General features: G+C 42.0%; 1 protein-coding gene across 3 annotated transcripts in view; it reads left to right on the forward strand.

The window, feature by feature from the left end:
• Window positions 1-17170, forward strand: part of Myo3b (myosin IIIB) — a 448610-nt gene that overhangs the window by 165781 nt on the left and 265659 nt on the right. For all 3 annotated transcript variants that reach the window (XM_063259246.1, XM_063259248.1, XM_063259247.1), the window contains exon 8: window positions 11764-11829. In XM_063259246.1, coding sequence (XP_063115316.1) covers window positions 11764-11829 — 66 coding nt within the window. The remainder of the gene's footprint in view (window positions 1-11763; window positions 11830-17170) is intronic.

Raw genomic sequence — 17170 nt, forward strand, 5'->3', positions numbered from 1 at the left:
ATCCTGCAAAGGAGTTTTGGCCACTTGGCTTTGTTGATTCTTTTATCTTTCTGTGAGGGGAGAAATATTGGTGACAGAGGGACTGGAAGGAGTAAAGGGACGCTGCACTACCCCAGTGTCCACTTCCTCAGCCTGGACAAGGCTGGGTCCAGCGGGCTGCAAAAGCACAGAGAAATCAAGTCTGTGTTTGTGGCCCCATCCTTCACTCCTCCCTGTGCTGAGCCGGTTTCTCTAAATTTTATTCTTGACTTTCATTCATCCCAAAGATAATTTGGGGCAACAGGAATTTATACCAGGAGGTCTCCCGGAATTCTCCCATTCTGATAAGGGACTTCTGGGATACAAAGCAATGAGTCTTAATAAGGAAATTTATGGCCTCAACAAGACAGATTTTTTAAACAGGAAAGAGGTTTCCCATGACCTCTTCATTACCTCCCAAATACATCCAGCATTTAATGTGATTGCTTGAAATTTCCTATTTAAACCTGAAATGAAAATTTCTCAAAATCTGATGTTTTACTTTAAAAAAGAAAAATCTGTAGCACTCCTGGCCTCCCTCTGTTTTCTCATTCACTTGATTCCTGACCAGCTACCAAGTTACCGCCTGCTGTGCTCTGCGTGGTGGGCTGGTGAACTTTTCTCCACGGCCAAGTGGCAGATGTTAAGTTTTGTCAGTAGAGGGCACTGGAAGGCCACTGCAGGAGGAAAGGACGCGTTGCCTTCAGTGTTGCTTTTCCTTCTTGCTCTGTGGCCTCTGCTCGGGTAGTACTTGGAGCACCCTGTGACTCACCTGCATGGTGTCACATGGAAGGCACTCACCTTCCATGCACGCAGTTAAATGGCTTCTCGTGAGACCCCAAGGCAGGGGACTCCTGCTAGCTAACCCTGGCTGTGTCACCTCAGAGAACCTTCCACCATCTTGTGCCATTGCCAGCCCTTCCTGAGGGGAGCTGAATCTCACCATGGGTCTGGGGACAGGCGCTCTTTGAAATTTGGTTCTTCTTGGGTTCTGTCTTCCTGAGAGGCTGTGGCTGCTTCCAGGATCTGCAGTTCCTCTATTCTTTAGGATTCTCTTTTCTCTCAGTCACAAGTGAATCATTCTTTAAATCCATCTAATTTTCTCTGTTCAAATTCCTGGTGTGGTTTTTATCTTTTCATTGCACCTGGATGCATTGGGTCTTGGGGGTCCTGAGCTGAATTATGTGGATGGTGAATTTGGGGAGTCAAGAGGACAGGTGTGGGTGGTTCCCAAGAGGTTCCCTTTTTTCTTTGAGACCCTGCAGGCCAGTTTGATTGCTGTCTGTATAGCAAGCTCAGTGGTCAACGTTTTGCCTGGGAGGGACCAGTGGTGGTCTAGCCCACTCCTCAGCTGGACAGTTGGGACTGTCAAGCTCTGCCTTGCAGGCTGAGGCAGTGCCCTCTCTGTAAATGAAAGTCACATTTTCCAAGGTCAGTGCCATCGGTAACAAGAGTGTTATTTAGAACTTACCTACTTTTTAACCTTGTTCCTTGATTGGTTCAGAATCAAGCAAAAAGAAGCCCTGCTTTTTACTGCCTCCTCTCTTTCCCCGATGACTTTCATATAAAACTATTTTAAATAAGTATCAGAGAAAATGATGTAGGCTCCAGGATATTATATTATGTTTGACTCATGGCTTTGTCTGTACCCTGTCCCTTTACCATATTACTGTGATTTCATCTCACTGCATATAAAGCTTTTTTAAAATAAAATGCTAATCTAATTGGAGAATGGTTCTATATTTCCAAAATGCTTAGACATCCCCAGTATGATAGGCTTCAAAGAATACAATCCAAAGAACCCCTAGGAGCAGCCCAGAATTTAATGATTGGGAGACATTTAGAAAACAATGTGATCTATTTCAAACATACCTTTTTGAGTAATGAACTTTTAAAAAAAACATGTATTTAAAAATGAACAGGTTTGTGATTTCTCCTCTTCACGAGGGACCCTGTAGGGTAAAAGTCATTGGCCAGCCCTTGTGCCACACTGAACAGTAACAGATTTGATAGGGTTGCGGGATTTGTACTGAAGGAGGAAAATAAACAGTGGGTGCCAGGAAATGACCACACTGGCTCCGACATCGGGCCACACATGCACTTGTCCCTCCGTCACCCCTACTGATATGGCACCTTGCCTTGTCCTTGACTTTCCCCTGCATTCTACACACATGGCCGAGCTGCTGTGTGTCCCGTGTGTTTACAGAAAGAGAGGACAGAAGAGGGAAAGCTCCGACCCAAATGTGCTTACAGCGAACAAGAAAATGCATATCATGCCTTCTATAAACATCTGTAATGTTGGGTTAGGGATTAATAGAGTTTGCTAATACCCTTTTCCCTGCAAGCTTGGGGTAATAATACTTGTCATAGGGAACACATACATTGGCATTCTGAGATGACCTTGGAAACTGACCTGTGCTGACCTGAAAAGCCAGAGGAAATGAATACCTTGTCACTTACTGACTGTGAGGCATTGAGGGTGGGTTTATTCTGAACCATGTGATTTGATGTACTAATTTTACATTTTAATGATTATGGCCTAACATTACTAATAGTGTTATTTAAGGTCTAGGATCAGATAGGTTATTAAGAATTAAAAACCAACTAGTTTGAAATTTAAGTATACATCTTTGATTTTCTCCTTAATGTCTTCTATAATTTCTTCAGTTATTATGGGATAAAATACTATATTTACTAATCATGAAACCTCTTCTAGGCAGTGGAGGTTTAAGGTGGAGATGTAACTTAGGCGTATTTTGTCTTTGTTTTCTTTGTATAACTCCCCATCTCCTGTTCTTTCTATAAATCTCTTCTCTCCTGCTTTTCCCCACTTCAGAGAATTGACTTTGCTTGGGAGAAGCCTTTCTAATGAATTGGGCATGCAGCAGATACCTTTTCCTACATGGAATGATTTAGCAACCTTTCATATGTAAGGTGAAGTGTATACATCGTGATGTGAAGTTTCTCTCCTCCCCCAGTCCTTCCTTCCCTTCCTTTTCCCCTTCCTTCTTCCTTCCTTTCTTCTTTGCTCTCTTATTTTTTGAAACACAGAGTAGTCTTGAACTTGCAATCCTCCTGCCATAGCCTTGTGATATTGATTTCTGTATCATTTTCATATCACTTATTTTCTGACTTTAAAGAAATATCTTCAACTATTTCTTTGATATTTTTTCAAGTGATCTCCCTTCCCTTTTTTTGTACTAGAAGTTGAATCCAGGATTTATCCTCAGCTTGGGCTGGGCTCAAACTCGTAATCCTCCTGCCAGCAGAGGTCTAGAATTACAAGTGTGTACTACCACACTCAGTTCAAGTGATTCCTCTTTAGCAGACTTATATGATTTTTTTTTTTAAGGACAATAAAACCTAACAAAACAAAAACTGAATAAATCCAATCAAAACAAAACAGTGAAAGTGGTACAGAACTTCGAAAACGGATAATAGGAAAATAACAATGGCTACCACAGTGTATCTTGTTATCCTCACAATAGTCCATTTCATCAGCTATAGCAAAATCAATCAAAAATAAAACAGAATAAAACCAATCAAAACAGAATATTGAATAAAGCAAAACAATTAATCAGAACAAAACAAAACAGTGAGAATAATATTGGATTTCAAAAACATGATAGAAGGAAATCCCCATATTTGCTGTATTGCATACTGTTTTTCTCCCTATAGATGTAGAATGCTGGTCCCAAGCATGCAAAGTCAACCAAACAATACAAACATTCAGTTGCTTTTTGTACCTCAGTTGCTATCAACTCAGCCTGCTATCAACTCCTCTGAACAGCCAGTTGCTCAAGGAGGAGAGGAAGTTGATCATTCTCAGCTCATGTACCAGTAGGCTCATGGGAGGTGCTATCTGACTTTTCCCTTCCTGGGCCTGCATGGCTTGTGTGACTTACCAGAAAGGCTGGCTATTTGGCTTGTTGATTGACTCCTCCCAGTCCCAGCATGGCCAATTCCAACACATGTATATTTTGCATAGGCTTTGGCTGGTGCCAACTATGTTGAGGTCGTTTTAAAGATACTCACCATTGGAACTAGGTATGACAGATACCTAGTTCTCAACAGTAGGACTGAACAAACCGAGATCACCATTCATTGTGTGTTCATGAAGTGTGGAAGGAGTGCTATTCACAGTCCTTTGGGACCTTTTGCTGGTTGCTTTCTCCTTTGTGTTAGCTGAGGGGCACCCTCTCTTGTGGAATTTCTCACCCTCTGAAAATGAGGTGATCAGCCAGCGTCTGGTCTGTCAGCATGTCAGTTATTTGGTTGGTTCTGAAGTGTTCACCAGCAAGAATTGTTTGCCACCAAAGAGACTTTTTGAAAGTTAGAAATCATGGTGACCTGTGGCATGTGTAAGGCATTTGAGCCTTCTTTCTCCTAGCGACAGTAATAGAAATGGGTGATGGTAGGGAAACCATAGCAGCCCAAGCTGCGGAACATCATTTAGGTACAAAGTGGATGTGAGGTTGTCTATCTGCTGTATCATTGAGTAGAAATTATGCTACTTACATGCAGCATATAGTCTCATTTCTTCTGCCCTTGAGTATATTATAAAGTTAATTTATATTGTATTTATTATATACTTATATCCCAGGAAACCATTGTCTATGATATGTTCATAGCAAATGTAACTAATATATATGAATGGTGTGAAAGACACATACCATGCAGTTACGGAGAAGAGGCTGGATTGGGTTGGAAGAGGAGAAGACTCCTGCTTCTTACTTCTATGAATCTGTATTACAGAATATTTTACACTAAAATGGTATTGTGTGTTTAAAATACACATTTTTGAATGATTAATTTTGAACAGGTGAACTGTGACTTAGGAAGCAAAACAGCTTTGACCAGGCCTGGGTGTGGTACTGAGGAGCGAGGCACAGGCACACGCCTAACCGCGGAGTCTTCAACTCTGTTAATGAGATGTACTCATTGTAATCAGAATTGTAGCTCTGTGGCCATAATTAATACTCTCTGAACAGTTAATTATGCTCATATGTCTTGCTTTATTGTTTTTATGGGTCAATAAATAGAATTCCTCTTGAATACACCCTGAAGTCTTCAACTATATATTAATGGTTATGAATGATTCTACTTCAAGCTTTCTACCTTCTTCTCGGTGCTCCTCCTTTCCTTCCTAAACACCTCCCTCCATTGCCAACTGCCTCAAAATTCCCGACTTGCAAGAAGCCTTTTAAAATTACTTAATGGAGAAGCCTCTGTTCAGTGTCACCTTGCTGAGTGTGCTTTGTTCCAGGGCTTCGCTCTGCACCTTCCGGAGGCCTTGCTTGCTAACTGGTTTCTGTCATGTTTGCATATACTTTCTCTTATTTCCCCTTTCAAAGTAGTAGACTTTATATGGTGACTCCGGGAAACAGAAGTGTGTGGACGATGGAGGAGGACCCGCATTGAAAACCCAACTCTTCCACTTTCTGCTGGATGGTTTTGAGAAATGTTTTCTTTGGAGCTGCATTTTCATCACCTGGGAAGGTGGAATATGGAATTCCTTGAATTACTTGGAATTGCTGTGTTCAGCTGAGCTATAAGTGAAGCCCTTGGCTGAGGATTTGTGGTAGCAAGTCTGCAATGTGTGATGGTCACTGGTGATTCCTCTTTCCATCTCCAATCCACCACGTGTGGGAACAGTATCCTGACACTGCATAGTGTCTGTAATGAGAGTGAAACTAAGGGGTATTTGCTCATTTTCATTATATGTGTTCAGGGACTTGGAGACATTTGGCTTCAAGAGTAGAGGGATGAGGAACATATTGTCCAGTCTAACTCATGTTGACATTCCATCATTCCTCAAACCTTGCTTGGTATGCATAATTTAGTTGCAATTTGCCCACATCTGAAAGAGCTGTTCCATATTTGTCTAATTTTTATGCTGGTTTGGGAGCTGAGCTCTGTCATGTCCTGGTACATTTCTTACTTACAACATTTGTATGCATGTATGTATTCATTTTCTTCACGTAGCAAAAGTTTTACTGAGTGCTGGTTTGCTAGCTATTGTGTATAGATAGGAAGCATAAATGGGGAAGGGACTGAGGAAGGATGTAGGAAGTAGAATCAAGAGGACTCAGTGCTTGGTTGATGCAGTAGTTCTCTATCATCACGACAAATTAACTGTGAATTTCGTGGCTTAAAACAATACAAGTTTATTATCTACAGTTTTCTAGTTTGGAATTGGACATGGCCTCACTGGTGTCAGTAGGCCTGCATGCCTTTCTTAAGGCTTAGGGAAGAATGTATTTTGTTGTTCATTCTGATTATGGGCACAGTTTGTTTCCTTGCCTTTGGTGTTGTTGTTGTTTTAAGGAGAATGAAACCCAACAATACAAAACAGAATAAAGCCAATCAAAACAAAGCAGTGAGAGTGGTACACAACTTCAAAACAGGCCAGTAGGTCATCAACAGTGGCTACCATAATATATCTTGTTATCTTCACAATAGTTGTCCATTTCTTCAGCATAGTAAAATCCTGTAAAACAAAACAGAATAAAACCAATCAAAATAAAGCATTGAATACAACAAAAATAAATCAGAACAAAACTGAACAGTGAGAATAATTCTGGATTTCAAAAACATGACAAAAATCACCCATGTTTTGCCATATTGCATACTGTCATCCTCCTAATAGATGCTTAGAATACCAGCCCTAGACTTGCAATATCAATCAAACAGTAAGAACATTTAGTTGTTCTTGTACCTCGATTGCTATCAACTCAGCCTGTCCTCTGACCCAGCTGGTTGCTTTCTGGGGTGGTGGTGGTAACGGTGGGGGAGGAGGGAGTAGAGTCTTGATTCTCAGCCCTTGTGCCGGTTGGCTTGCAGGAAAGGTGACCTGACTTCTGTTTTCCTGGGCACCAGCTGGCTTGCACAATTACAGGAAGATCAAGCCAGCTTCTTGATGTGCTTTTCCCAGACCCAGAATGGCCTTTACTGACTCATAGGAAGAACAGACTGGCTTCTCTTTTCCTGGGCCCCGCCTGGTCTGCATGCTTCCTTACTTTTGTAGAATGGAGGTCCTGTTTTTCTTGCTGAGCATCTTCCAGGGACTCTTAGTGCCCCCCCCCCCCCCCGCTCTGTCCTCAAAGGCAGCCATGGAGGGCTGAGTTTCTTTCCCGTGTTCGGTCGGTCTCTCCTGACTCTTGTTCTCTCTTTCTGCCTCCCTCTTCTACTTTAAAGGACTTGCAAGATTAAGCTGGGGGCTTGTCCAGATCCCCAAGTAACCTCTCCACCGCAGGGTGTACTACCTTGATCACATGAGTTGAGGCTCAGTGCCCCTAAGCTCTTGCAGTAACAGGTTCTGAGGAATAGAATGTACAAACCTTTGTAGAAGCTGTTCTGCCTTTGCCCATTGAAAGAAAATGTAGCATTCAGGTTTCTGACTTTACAACTAGGAGGAATGTGCAGTTTTAAGAAAAGAAGTTGAGTTTGTCTTTTTTGTTTTGTTTTTGAGTCAGGGTCTTGCTCTATAGACCAGGCTGGCCTTAAACTCCTGGCGATCCTCCTGCCTGTCTCCCAAATGCTGGAATTATAGGTGTGTGATACCAGGCCCAGTAAGAAGTTGCATTTGGTCTTGAATATATTGACTTTAAGATATCTCTGGAAACCATCTAGAAGTAGATGTACTAGCCAGAAGGCAGGAGAGAAATCAAGGCAGGAGACTCTGATAAGGCAGCTGCTGACATAGAGTGACCCTCAGTGACTGTGTGAAGTGGGAAGAGAACAGGGCTTTTGGCAGCATCCGGAACTGGCTGTGTTCTACGTGTAACTGTGGACAAAACACTCAGGAGTGACCTTCCTGGCCCCTCTTCCAGGGTCTCTGTCCCTTATGTTACTTGCCTTCCTTTTCCTCTACCTGGTTCCTCCCTTCCCAGTCACTTGGCTTTCTGCCTATTCATCATCTCTGCTTCCTAAAATTCAGCCTCACGTTGTGGCAGGAGCCCCTCCAGGCTGCCTCTTTGAGGAGGTTTTGGTTTTAATTCCCATTACCGAGCACCTGCTCTTTTGGGGTTTTCAGTTGGAGGTTTAAAACAAAAACTTTTGAAAAGAACAGGGTTGACCCATCCTATTTGGAGTCACACTGTAGCTTGGGTCACTCAATGAATTTAGGACTGGCTGTCCTAAGATCGAGTGCCCACCACAGTTCAGTCGACTGCTTCTTTGTTTCAGGAACCATGATGAACCTGATATGAGTGGTTGGCAAATCATTTTGTTCCACAGAAGCTTTGGAGGAAGAAGGTAAACTTTACCTGGATGGCATTTGCTGGGCCCAGAGTCGTGTTGAGAGTGGGAAGATTGGAGCTTCACCCGTCCATCTCAGCCTTCTGTAGGCCTAATGCTGTGTGAAGAAAGGAGCCCGCCCTTGTGGGACTTATATTTGGGATCCAAACTACAGGAAGAAAGTCCAGGCAGGCAGAACCCAGAGTGAACATAGTCATCTTCCTGCAGACTCATCTGCATTCTGCATTGCCTTGGTGTGTTTATAGACATTATTCAAGGAGAGCTAGTTATTCAATGTTGTGGACTTTCCAACTGCTCACCATTTGTCCACTGATAGCCTCTCCGCACATATCTGCTGCTGACCCGCCCATCCTTTTGCCTATGCTCTCTGAGCATCTCATTGAGAGAGACCTCCAGCAGGGCTGCAGTTTACATCACTGGGTTGGGAGAGCCAACAAGGTATCATTGCTTTTGTTTGGTGTCCTTGCTGGATTGTAAGAAAACCAGGATTTGTATTGCCACAGGAACAAAGAGCTATAGTCTTCAAATTCTTATTGATTTCCACTGTACACAGATAAGAATTTTTTTTTAACATTCTTGGAATTGAATGGAGGTAGCAATAAGGTATAGCCCCAGACTCTTTTTATTTTTTATTTTGAGGTAGAGTCCTGCTAAATTGCCCAAGCTGCACTCAAACTTCTAATTCTTCTTCCTTGGCCTCTCAAATAGCTGAAGATTATAGCTGTCAAGCTACAGATGAGCATCTTTTACAAGATTTTCAGCTGATAGACCTCAGGAAGAGCAGGACCTCTATAAGACTGAGAGCTCCTCTTGATCAAATTCCTCTAATGTCAAGCTTCGAAGATGTCTTTGAAGACGTCATGATCGTTTTGTGATGATCATGAGAAGCCACTCAAGTGACTGGGGTGTTTTGTGACTTGGGGGGCTGGCACCTAAGCAGTGGCCCTGCCCTAGTGCTTGCTGGGAACTGGACTGAAAGTAGGAAGGTGCAGAGTTCTTTATTCTGTAGTGGACACTTGCTGCCATTTTTCACTGGGCCCTTGCCAGATCGTTCTTGAATCTCAGAAGGGATCCTCCAAACTGGAGGATGCACTACAGTCAAAGGAATGTTCCAGACCCCAAGGAGTTCCTGAGCAGAAAGGGAGACTGCTGTTCGATGCTCCTAATCATTGGAAGTCCCAGAGGCCAGGCCAGCACTGGGCCTGCTGGTAGTGTTGCAACTGACTGTGTACAGTCTTTCTACAGATGACCTCTTGGTGGACATTTGTAGCTGCCTGGGGGTGAATGAAACTATTAGTAGTGAATTCTCTTGGGTCACTGATCTCAGTGAGAACAGGGTGAGCAGGAAGCCCTACAAGATCAAGGCAGGTGCAAGTCCTGCCCAGGGCTGGAGGGAGAACCTAGGAGACTCAGTGCCAGCACTGGGGCTGCCTTCTGAACCAAGCAGGCAGGCAAGTGGGTGTTTGACTGCAGCCAGTTGGAGCCAGGAGACGGAGGCAGTGAAACCAGTATTGAAGCTGACATTCTGCCATGGAAAGTAGACAGCAGATTCTGCAGAATGGATTGAACGAGATAAAGAGGCAGCCTTCAGAATAGTAGAGGGACCCCTTTTCCTCACCACTTCCTAGCTGAGAACCCAGATCACTGACATTCTGGCTTTTGAGTCAGAGGATCTGAAGGTAACATTAAGTCCTTGCAGAGCGAGTGACTCACACATTCCTCTTACCATTCCTCCTTCCCACTGTGTCTTCACCTCTTGTTCTCTTCAGAATCAAGGAATCCTTTGCAGTTTAACCTTTAAGTTGCTCATGATCTTTGAATCTGCCAGTCTTTACACCTTTGGAACTTGGTACATATTGTTTCATAACCCTGAAAATGCATCCCTCTCCTTCTCTGTCTTTAAAAATGTAACCTAATTGTTAGGAGCCAGCTCAATTTCATCTTCTTTATAAAGTCTTCTGGGACCTTTTTAGATTGGGTAAGCAGCCCCTAATTTTGCTTCCATATAACTTTGGTTTTTTGTTATATCACTTTATCAGATTGTGTTTTATTCATGTGATAGGTAACTGAAATGTTATTTGACTCAAGCATAGTCTTTGCTGCACGCATCAGTGCCTTAAAGACAGCAGAAGCTTATTTCTCTCCCCTGTTAAGAAGGACTATGGAGAAACAATCTAGAACTGGTGTGGCAGCTTTGCAATGTCATCATGAGTCTAGTTTCTCATTTATCTGCCCTGCCATGCTTAGCTCATAGCTTTCATCTTCAAGTTTGCTTTATGTCCACAATAGCTGCTCTAGTTTTGACCATTACACTCATGCTCCAAGATGCACGAGAGGGAAGAAGAAGGATTGCATGTCTCTTAGGGAAAGTTCCTAGTAATACCGTACAACGATTCTACTTATATATAATTGATCAGAACTCATGTGTCCACCTCTAAGTGTCAAGGAACAAGGAAACCGTAGTCTTAATTATGCCAGCAATGTGTCAAAATAAAAACTGCGTCATGAGAAATGAGAAGAGAATGGATATTGAAAGGCAAATTGCAATCATGCTATCTGATACTTTTTTGTTTCCAGTAGTTATTGTTTCCATTCTACTGCCTGTCGAAGCTGAGTAGTCTGTGGCTTTGGAAGCAGGTAGAACCCAGGTTAAAAAAAAAAAGATTATTTGTAATGGGCTTAACATTTGCGGTCATAATTTAAATGTGTAGTAATGCTACTTTTTATTTGCTAAACTTGACTCACTCATAAATCCTTATTCTTATTAATGGCTGGAGAAAAAAACATCTTATTAAAGGTAACACAGTAACTGCTGTTTTAACATTGAGTTCTTTGGGGTAACTATTGGGTTATATGTAGGGGTCTCCTCCTCTTTTCCTGCCTTCTTCCTGGCCTGCTGTTTTCTTCTTTTAGGCCCCCAATAATTAGGCACAGGATACTTCTGTCTCCCTTTCTTCCCAGGAGCCTCTGGGACTGGCCAGCTTTCTGTTGTAGAAGTTGGCACATGGGAAACAGTTAAAAATTGTGACTGATGCGTTTATGAGTCTCCTTTAGATGCTTCACGTAATTAATTCCAATGGTATCATAATGATCTGAAAATCTTGTACAATTAAAAGTCTATTTCTCTGAAGCCCCAGGCACTATACTTAAAGCTTTCTTTTAGCACTAATGCTTCTCTGCTCTCCCTAATGTGGCTTGTACACTTGCCTTACCCCTCATTTCGTGTCTGTCTCTGAGCTGTGTAGCTTTCACAGGTGTTGAGAGAGCTGGGGACCCAGGAAGCTGTCAGTCAGTGATAATGAGGGACCATAGGAACAGGCAATGAAATTTTGTAAGTTGTCACAGAGAATGGTTCCTCCCCTGGATGGAAAGGAAAAGAACTGATCACAGCTATCATACAAGGCCATCAATAAAGACAAGTTGTTGTTTTGCCTTTTACTGAAATTTTACCATATTTTTTAAAAAAAAATTGTTTTTGTTTTTCAGAAATCCTCCACCTACTTTACTGCATCCAGAAAACTGGTGTGGGGAATTCAACCACTTTATTTCACAGTGAGTATTTCTTCCATTGAAAATTGCTAATCTGCCAGGGTTTGAACACTGATTGGAGAAATCAGAGCTGTGGAATTTAACGACATTAGAAGTTGTTATACTTACCAGCTCATTAGGATGCAGGATATGTTCCAGTAAATGATAGAAGATGCCTCTATTGGATTTGAAAACTCAGGAATTGCATTTGACTGGGCTATAATCAGTCCTTCCAATGATATGAACCCTAGTTATCCAAAAACCTATGCTGGTGTAGGCTTAATATTGCTATCTTGCCGTTTGATGAAGGAGGAAATTCAATGTCTAAAAATCCTTTGATCACCCTGGGATCAGAGAAAAGACAGAGGCAAACAGACCCAGCCAGTTTTGCAGCATGGCTACTGGCTTTGCTCTAGGATCTGTGGTGTGGAGACAGGCCTCTGGCTGCTGAGATGATTGAGGGGACAAACTAGGAACTCACACCTGGGACGCCGAAGTGAGGTAGCTTAGACAAGGCTCATGGTGTGGAGAACAAGATGAAATCCCAGCTGATAGTAACATTTACTAGAACTAAGCCACATTTACTAGAACTAAGACAGCAGAACCAACAGTGACTCTAACAGGGTGACTCTTGCCGGGATTGTAGGCTTTGGTCTGGCTCTGCCAGGGGATCTTACTGGTCCCAAATCTGCAGAGTCTTGAGGAGGCCATGAGGCCCCAGGCTAGGGCCTAGTGCATCATGGAGGTGGAACTGTAGCCTTGGCATTAAAAGCCAAGCCATTGGGTAGGATCTGGAGAGAAGTAGCCTCCCACCCAGTACCTACATCGAACAGGTTTCACAGGTCATGCAAAGAGAAAAGAAGTGACCAAGTAGCTAACAGACATGCAATAGGAAAGGTCAACGCACAGTTTTCTCATTTATGCTACGTGTGGACTTCGCTGCCACAGTCTAGGCCACCAAACTAGCTAGAGGTCTCATTTGTTCTCCTTAATCACAGTAGAGATCTGTATTCCCTTATCCTCAATCCCAAAATTCAAAGAGCTCTGAAAAATGGGAGTTCTTTTGTAGCTAAGCTGATCAGCAGCAAAACCTGACCTTACATGAACTGATTTAATGGCAAGGCGTAACCCGAATGAGTGTGAGGCTATTTATAGTCATTATTTATTTTAGGTTGTGTGAATATTCATGTGTTTTGCTGTATATATTTTACTGTTTGATTATAGTGCTGCCCCAGATCCTGCCAGGAATATTACATGATATACAGTAAATGTATCAGTTTGCCTGTCTAAAATTTGATATAATTTGAAATTCTAAACATGTTTGGCCCCTCAAGGGTTACATAAGTAGTGTGAACCTGTACTTCATTTTCTTTTCAAGTGCAATATAGTTCAGGGTCTCTAAAACTATTTAGCCATCCAATCCCATCCAAAAGGGCTTGGGCCCTGTCCCTCAGGAGAAGGGGGCAGAAAAGAACTCAAAGAACTCTACCAAGAGAGGCCATATAGGAACATAACCACCAAGTTCAAGGCCAGGGGTGGGGGATGTATCCTTACCTCTCTAGCTGGACTCTGACAGTTTAAAGAATGCACCAGGCACAGCCATGAGTCAGGGGATGTTGGGCCAGGCTCTCGAGGAACAATAGCAGGGGACAGAGGAAAAGCCATGTCCCAAGGGTTGGGAGCCACAGGAGGAAGTGGAGAGAACAGAAGCCAAAGACTCCCTGGTGGCTTGGAATCACATTTCACACCACCCAGAGAGAAACCTGGGGCTGAGTTTCCAGTGATTTTGCTGGCAAAAAACAAATGAAAGACTTTTCATTTCATTGCTGCACAGATACCCTTGACTGACCTTCTCCAAGACGTTGGCCTAGAAAAATCCATTACATATTCACTAATACACCTTCTATTTCTGAGTTCTCCTGGTGCCTCTAGGATGTGATTTGACTCATAAGTTCGGCTTCAGTGTACTTATTCAAGGGTACGTTTGTGTTCTTAAATCAAGCACAGTGTTGCTTGGATGGATTTGAAATAAAGGTTTCTAATTGATGACAGGGTTGGGACTTTTAGAGCTATATATAATGTCAGAATTTCTCCCTGCCACTGATATTCCCTTGTGGCAAATCCTATTCCATGGCAATTCCAACCTACTTATGTTTTCCGTAATTTTGAGAATTCCAGATGCAATTTTAGTTTTACTTTTTTTCTTTTTCTTGGTACTAGGACTCAAACAGGGCCTTGTGCTTGCTAGGTAGGCGTAGTGTTGCTGAGCTACATCTCCAGCCCCTAGTTTTACTTTTGAAAAAGGCCTAGCACATTATGGAGGGTAAACTCAAACAACAATGGTTTTGAGTTTGCAGGGTCAAAGCAAACACATTGTCATACAGGGAGGAAGAGTCTGAACAGTCCTAATGAACCAAGGAGCATGAATAGACTAAGTGGTTGTGTGCTTTACTACTAATTTGAGAGATGTCATCAATTTTTTTCTTTAATAAGTTTTTCTTATTGTTTTTAAAGTGAAAATATTATGTAGTATAAGCGTTCATAGATTCTTTCTTGACCTTAGTTCTTCAATCCTGTTTTTCCCATAACATCTTACATTTCAGCTGTAAATTCTCCTAAAATATTTCATGTCTTTGGAGAGCAGCCTTCCCAAATAGCATCCTTTAGTTTCATAAATGAGACTGCTGCATCTAGGCTGCCATCATTCAGCCTGCCAAATGCAATTTGGCCAAATCCGATTTCATTATTCAAATCTATAATTAAATATAAACAATGACACTCTTGGGTTTGCAATGCTTATTTAATGATAGAGCCTTAGTTTGCTTTTATACTTACCTTGCTTATATTGGGAAGGAAGAATGGAGGATTAAGACCCTTGCATTATAAACTTTTCATTATTGGAAGGATTGGAGTGGGGAACATGATTATCTGGTGACTTTGGAAAAGTATTTTCAACCTGAAGTTTTCCGATAATTGCTTCATTTGCCTTTGCAAACCAAGGCACAGAATATCATATGAAACGGAACTGATTCTTCTAAAGAATGAACAGGTTTAGACATTTTTTAACGTATCTAAAACCTTTGGTTCCCTGTCTCCATGTGGCTGGTGAACCATGGTGGCCCAGTTGTTTAGGTCTTTGTTGATCACACTGCGCACTGCAGCAGGGGACTTGGAGGATGTCTTACTGGCAGGGGTCTTAGTGAGTTGGCTTGGCTGCAGCCTAGTGGTTATAACAATGTGGACAGAGGCCTGGTCGTGTGTGTGTGTGTGTGTGTGTGTGTGTGTGTAGGGTCAGAGAAAATGAGGGAGTGTGAACACTGACATTTAGCTTAGTGTTTTCAGATTTGCTTCTAGCCTCCTTATTTGGGGTTAGTAACAGAGCTTTATAAGAGAGCCTAAAAGTCTAAAATCCTATTAGCAAACCTGTCTTAGGGTTTAAAAAAAACCATTACCCTGTTTGGTTCTGAACCTTTGGTTGTTAGTGATAATTGACTCATTTATATGTGTTAGTTATGCATTTGTCAAAGCAGGACTCTTGACAGCTTAGTTATGATAAATTAAAAGCCATGCTCACATAAATTCTGCACTGCTTTTTATCCATATACTAGGGCCCTGTCTGATGTTTTTTGTCACCTCTATAATGTGTGTTTGGCTTTGTAGCGATTTCATTATCAGCCCTTTCCCCTATGGCTAAAGCTATTTGCATAACAAGTTTATCTGGTTCACGTACCAGCCAGACTTGTGCTTTGTCTGAAGGCTCTATTCAAAAGTAGCATTTTGATAAGATAACCATAATTTTCATTTTGCCAATTTCACCTTGGTCCTAATGGATGCTGCTGCTTCTCCCTTCAAGTTCAAACTAATTTAAGGTCTTTGGAGGAAACTACAAAAACAGTTTCCCAGCCCTTGGTCAAAAGGTATTTGTGAGCTATATTCTTTCATTTTGTCTCTAAAACTGTTGGGATTTTATTAGGACTTAGATTTAAGACTTCCTCATCAGGAGCTCTTGAGCTGATTAGTGAGACAATAAAGATGGATTTTCTTTGGTCAAGGGCAAATCCACCAGGAGCATGGCTGCTCAGCTTTGGATTTAATGATGACAACTATATATGATCACTTGCTTATAAACTTCTTTCTTAGAGTGGATAACTTGAGCAGTGCAGGGAAGAAAAGTAATTCTCCTCACCCAAGTACAGTTCATAGCTGAGACCTCCATAGACAGATTAACAAGAGAACAGCAAAGCAAATGTATTTACTGTAAGTTTTATGTAACAGGAGAGCATTCAGAAACGAAGTTCCAAAGACCCATGGGAAAGTGTATTGTTAGGTTTGATACAGAATGAACAGTCATGTGACACAAAGAGGGCACGACTGACTGGTAATACACTGGGAAGAGCTTGGCAAGGCCTATCTGATTCTCCCTGACCTGTTGGTATAACATTCCATTCTTCAGGAATGGGGCAGGACACTGTCACATGAGGGTCATCAAAAGAGAAGTGAGTAGGCCAGGGTCGGAGTGATCTTCCTGTGTCTTTCGGAATTTCCTTCAGGATGGAATATTCAGTATGTGAGGTGCCGTGCTGGAGGCGCCTCACCCCGCATTGGCAGTGAGCTCACAGGAGTGTCAGTTCCCCAGGGGGAACAGTGTGACAGAGCCTTGCTGTCCAGTCCCAGAGTGTGGGGGCAGCCTTTCTTAGCCCTCCAGATGACACTGAAATGGGTATAAGCATTTGTGCTGAATGTTAACAAGGTGATATCACTCTGAGCTATGGAAAGGAATGGGTATTTGCATATGTTTATTTGTTAAAAACTGAAACTTGCTTACTCTGTAGCTTGAATGTTGATAAATCTAACCATTTGCAGGGTCGTTGTTTCCTTGACATTGATTGGGTTTCACTAACGCAATAATTTCCAGCTCTTGCCTATTTCCATTTGGGTCTTTTCAGGCTGCTAAATTCTGCATGGCTTTACAATGTCTAGGAACAATGCCTCCAAAGATACATATCCTAAATCAGTAATTTATCAATTTCCGCAAATATTCTTGACTTTTTACATCTCACTGGATTCTTAGGAGGCCATGCAAAGGGTTAATACATCGTGGAGCAGGATAGGATAACCTTTATTTGCATTACTTCACATATTGGTAATTGTAATTAAAATGAGCAGCTGTATCTCAGTGACACACTCTCCCTTTTAGATTTACTTAGCCAATGATTAGCTATTATGGGTTCTTGAATTAATTAGCATCTCTTGAGCTACAGGGAATCAGAGAATTAATAAAAACTCATAGAGAAGTTCAAAATAAAAAATTCTAATTTAATAACCCCCAAATTCTCCTTTCCTTTCTTACCACATACTGATCAAT

Source organism: Cavia porcellus, unplaced genomic scaffold (assembly GCF_034190915.1).
Source record: "Cavia porcellus strain 051 isolate PalLab524CR breed Dunkin Hartley unplaced genomic scaffold, mCavPor4.1 scaffold_12, whole genome shotgun sequence".
NCBI classification, from domain to species: Eukaryota; Metazoa; Chordata; class Mammalia; order Rodentia; family Caviidae; genus Cavia; species Cavia porcellus.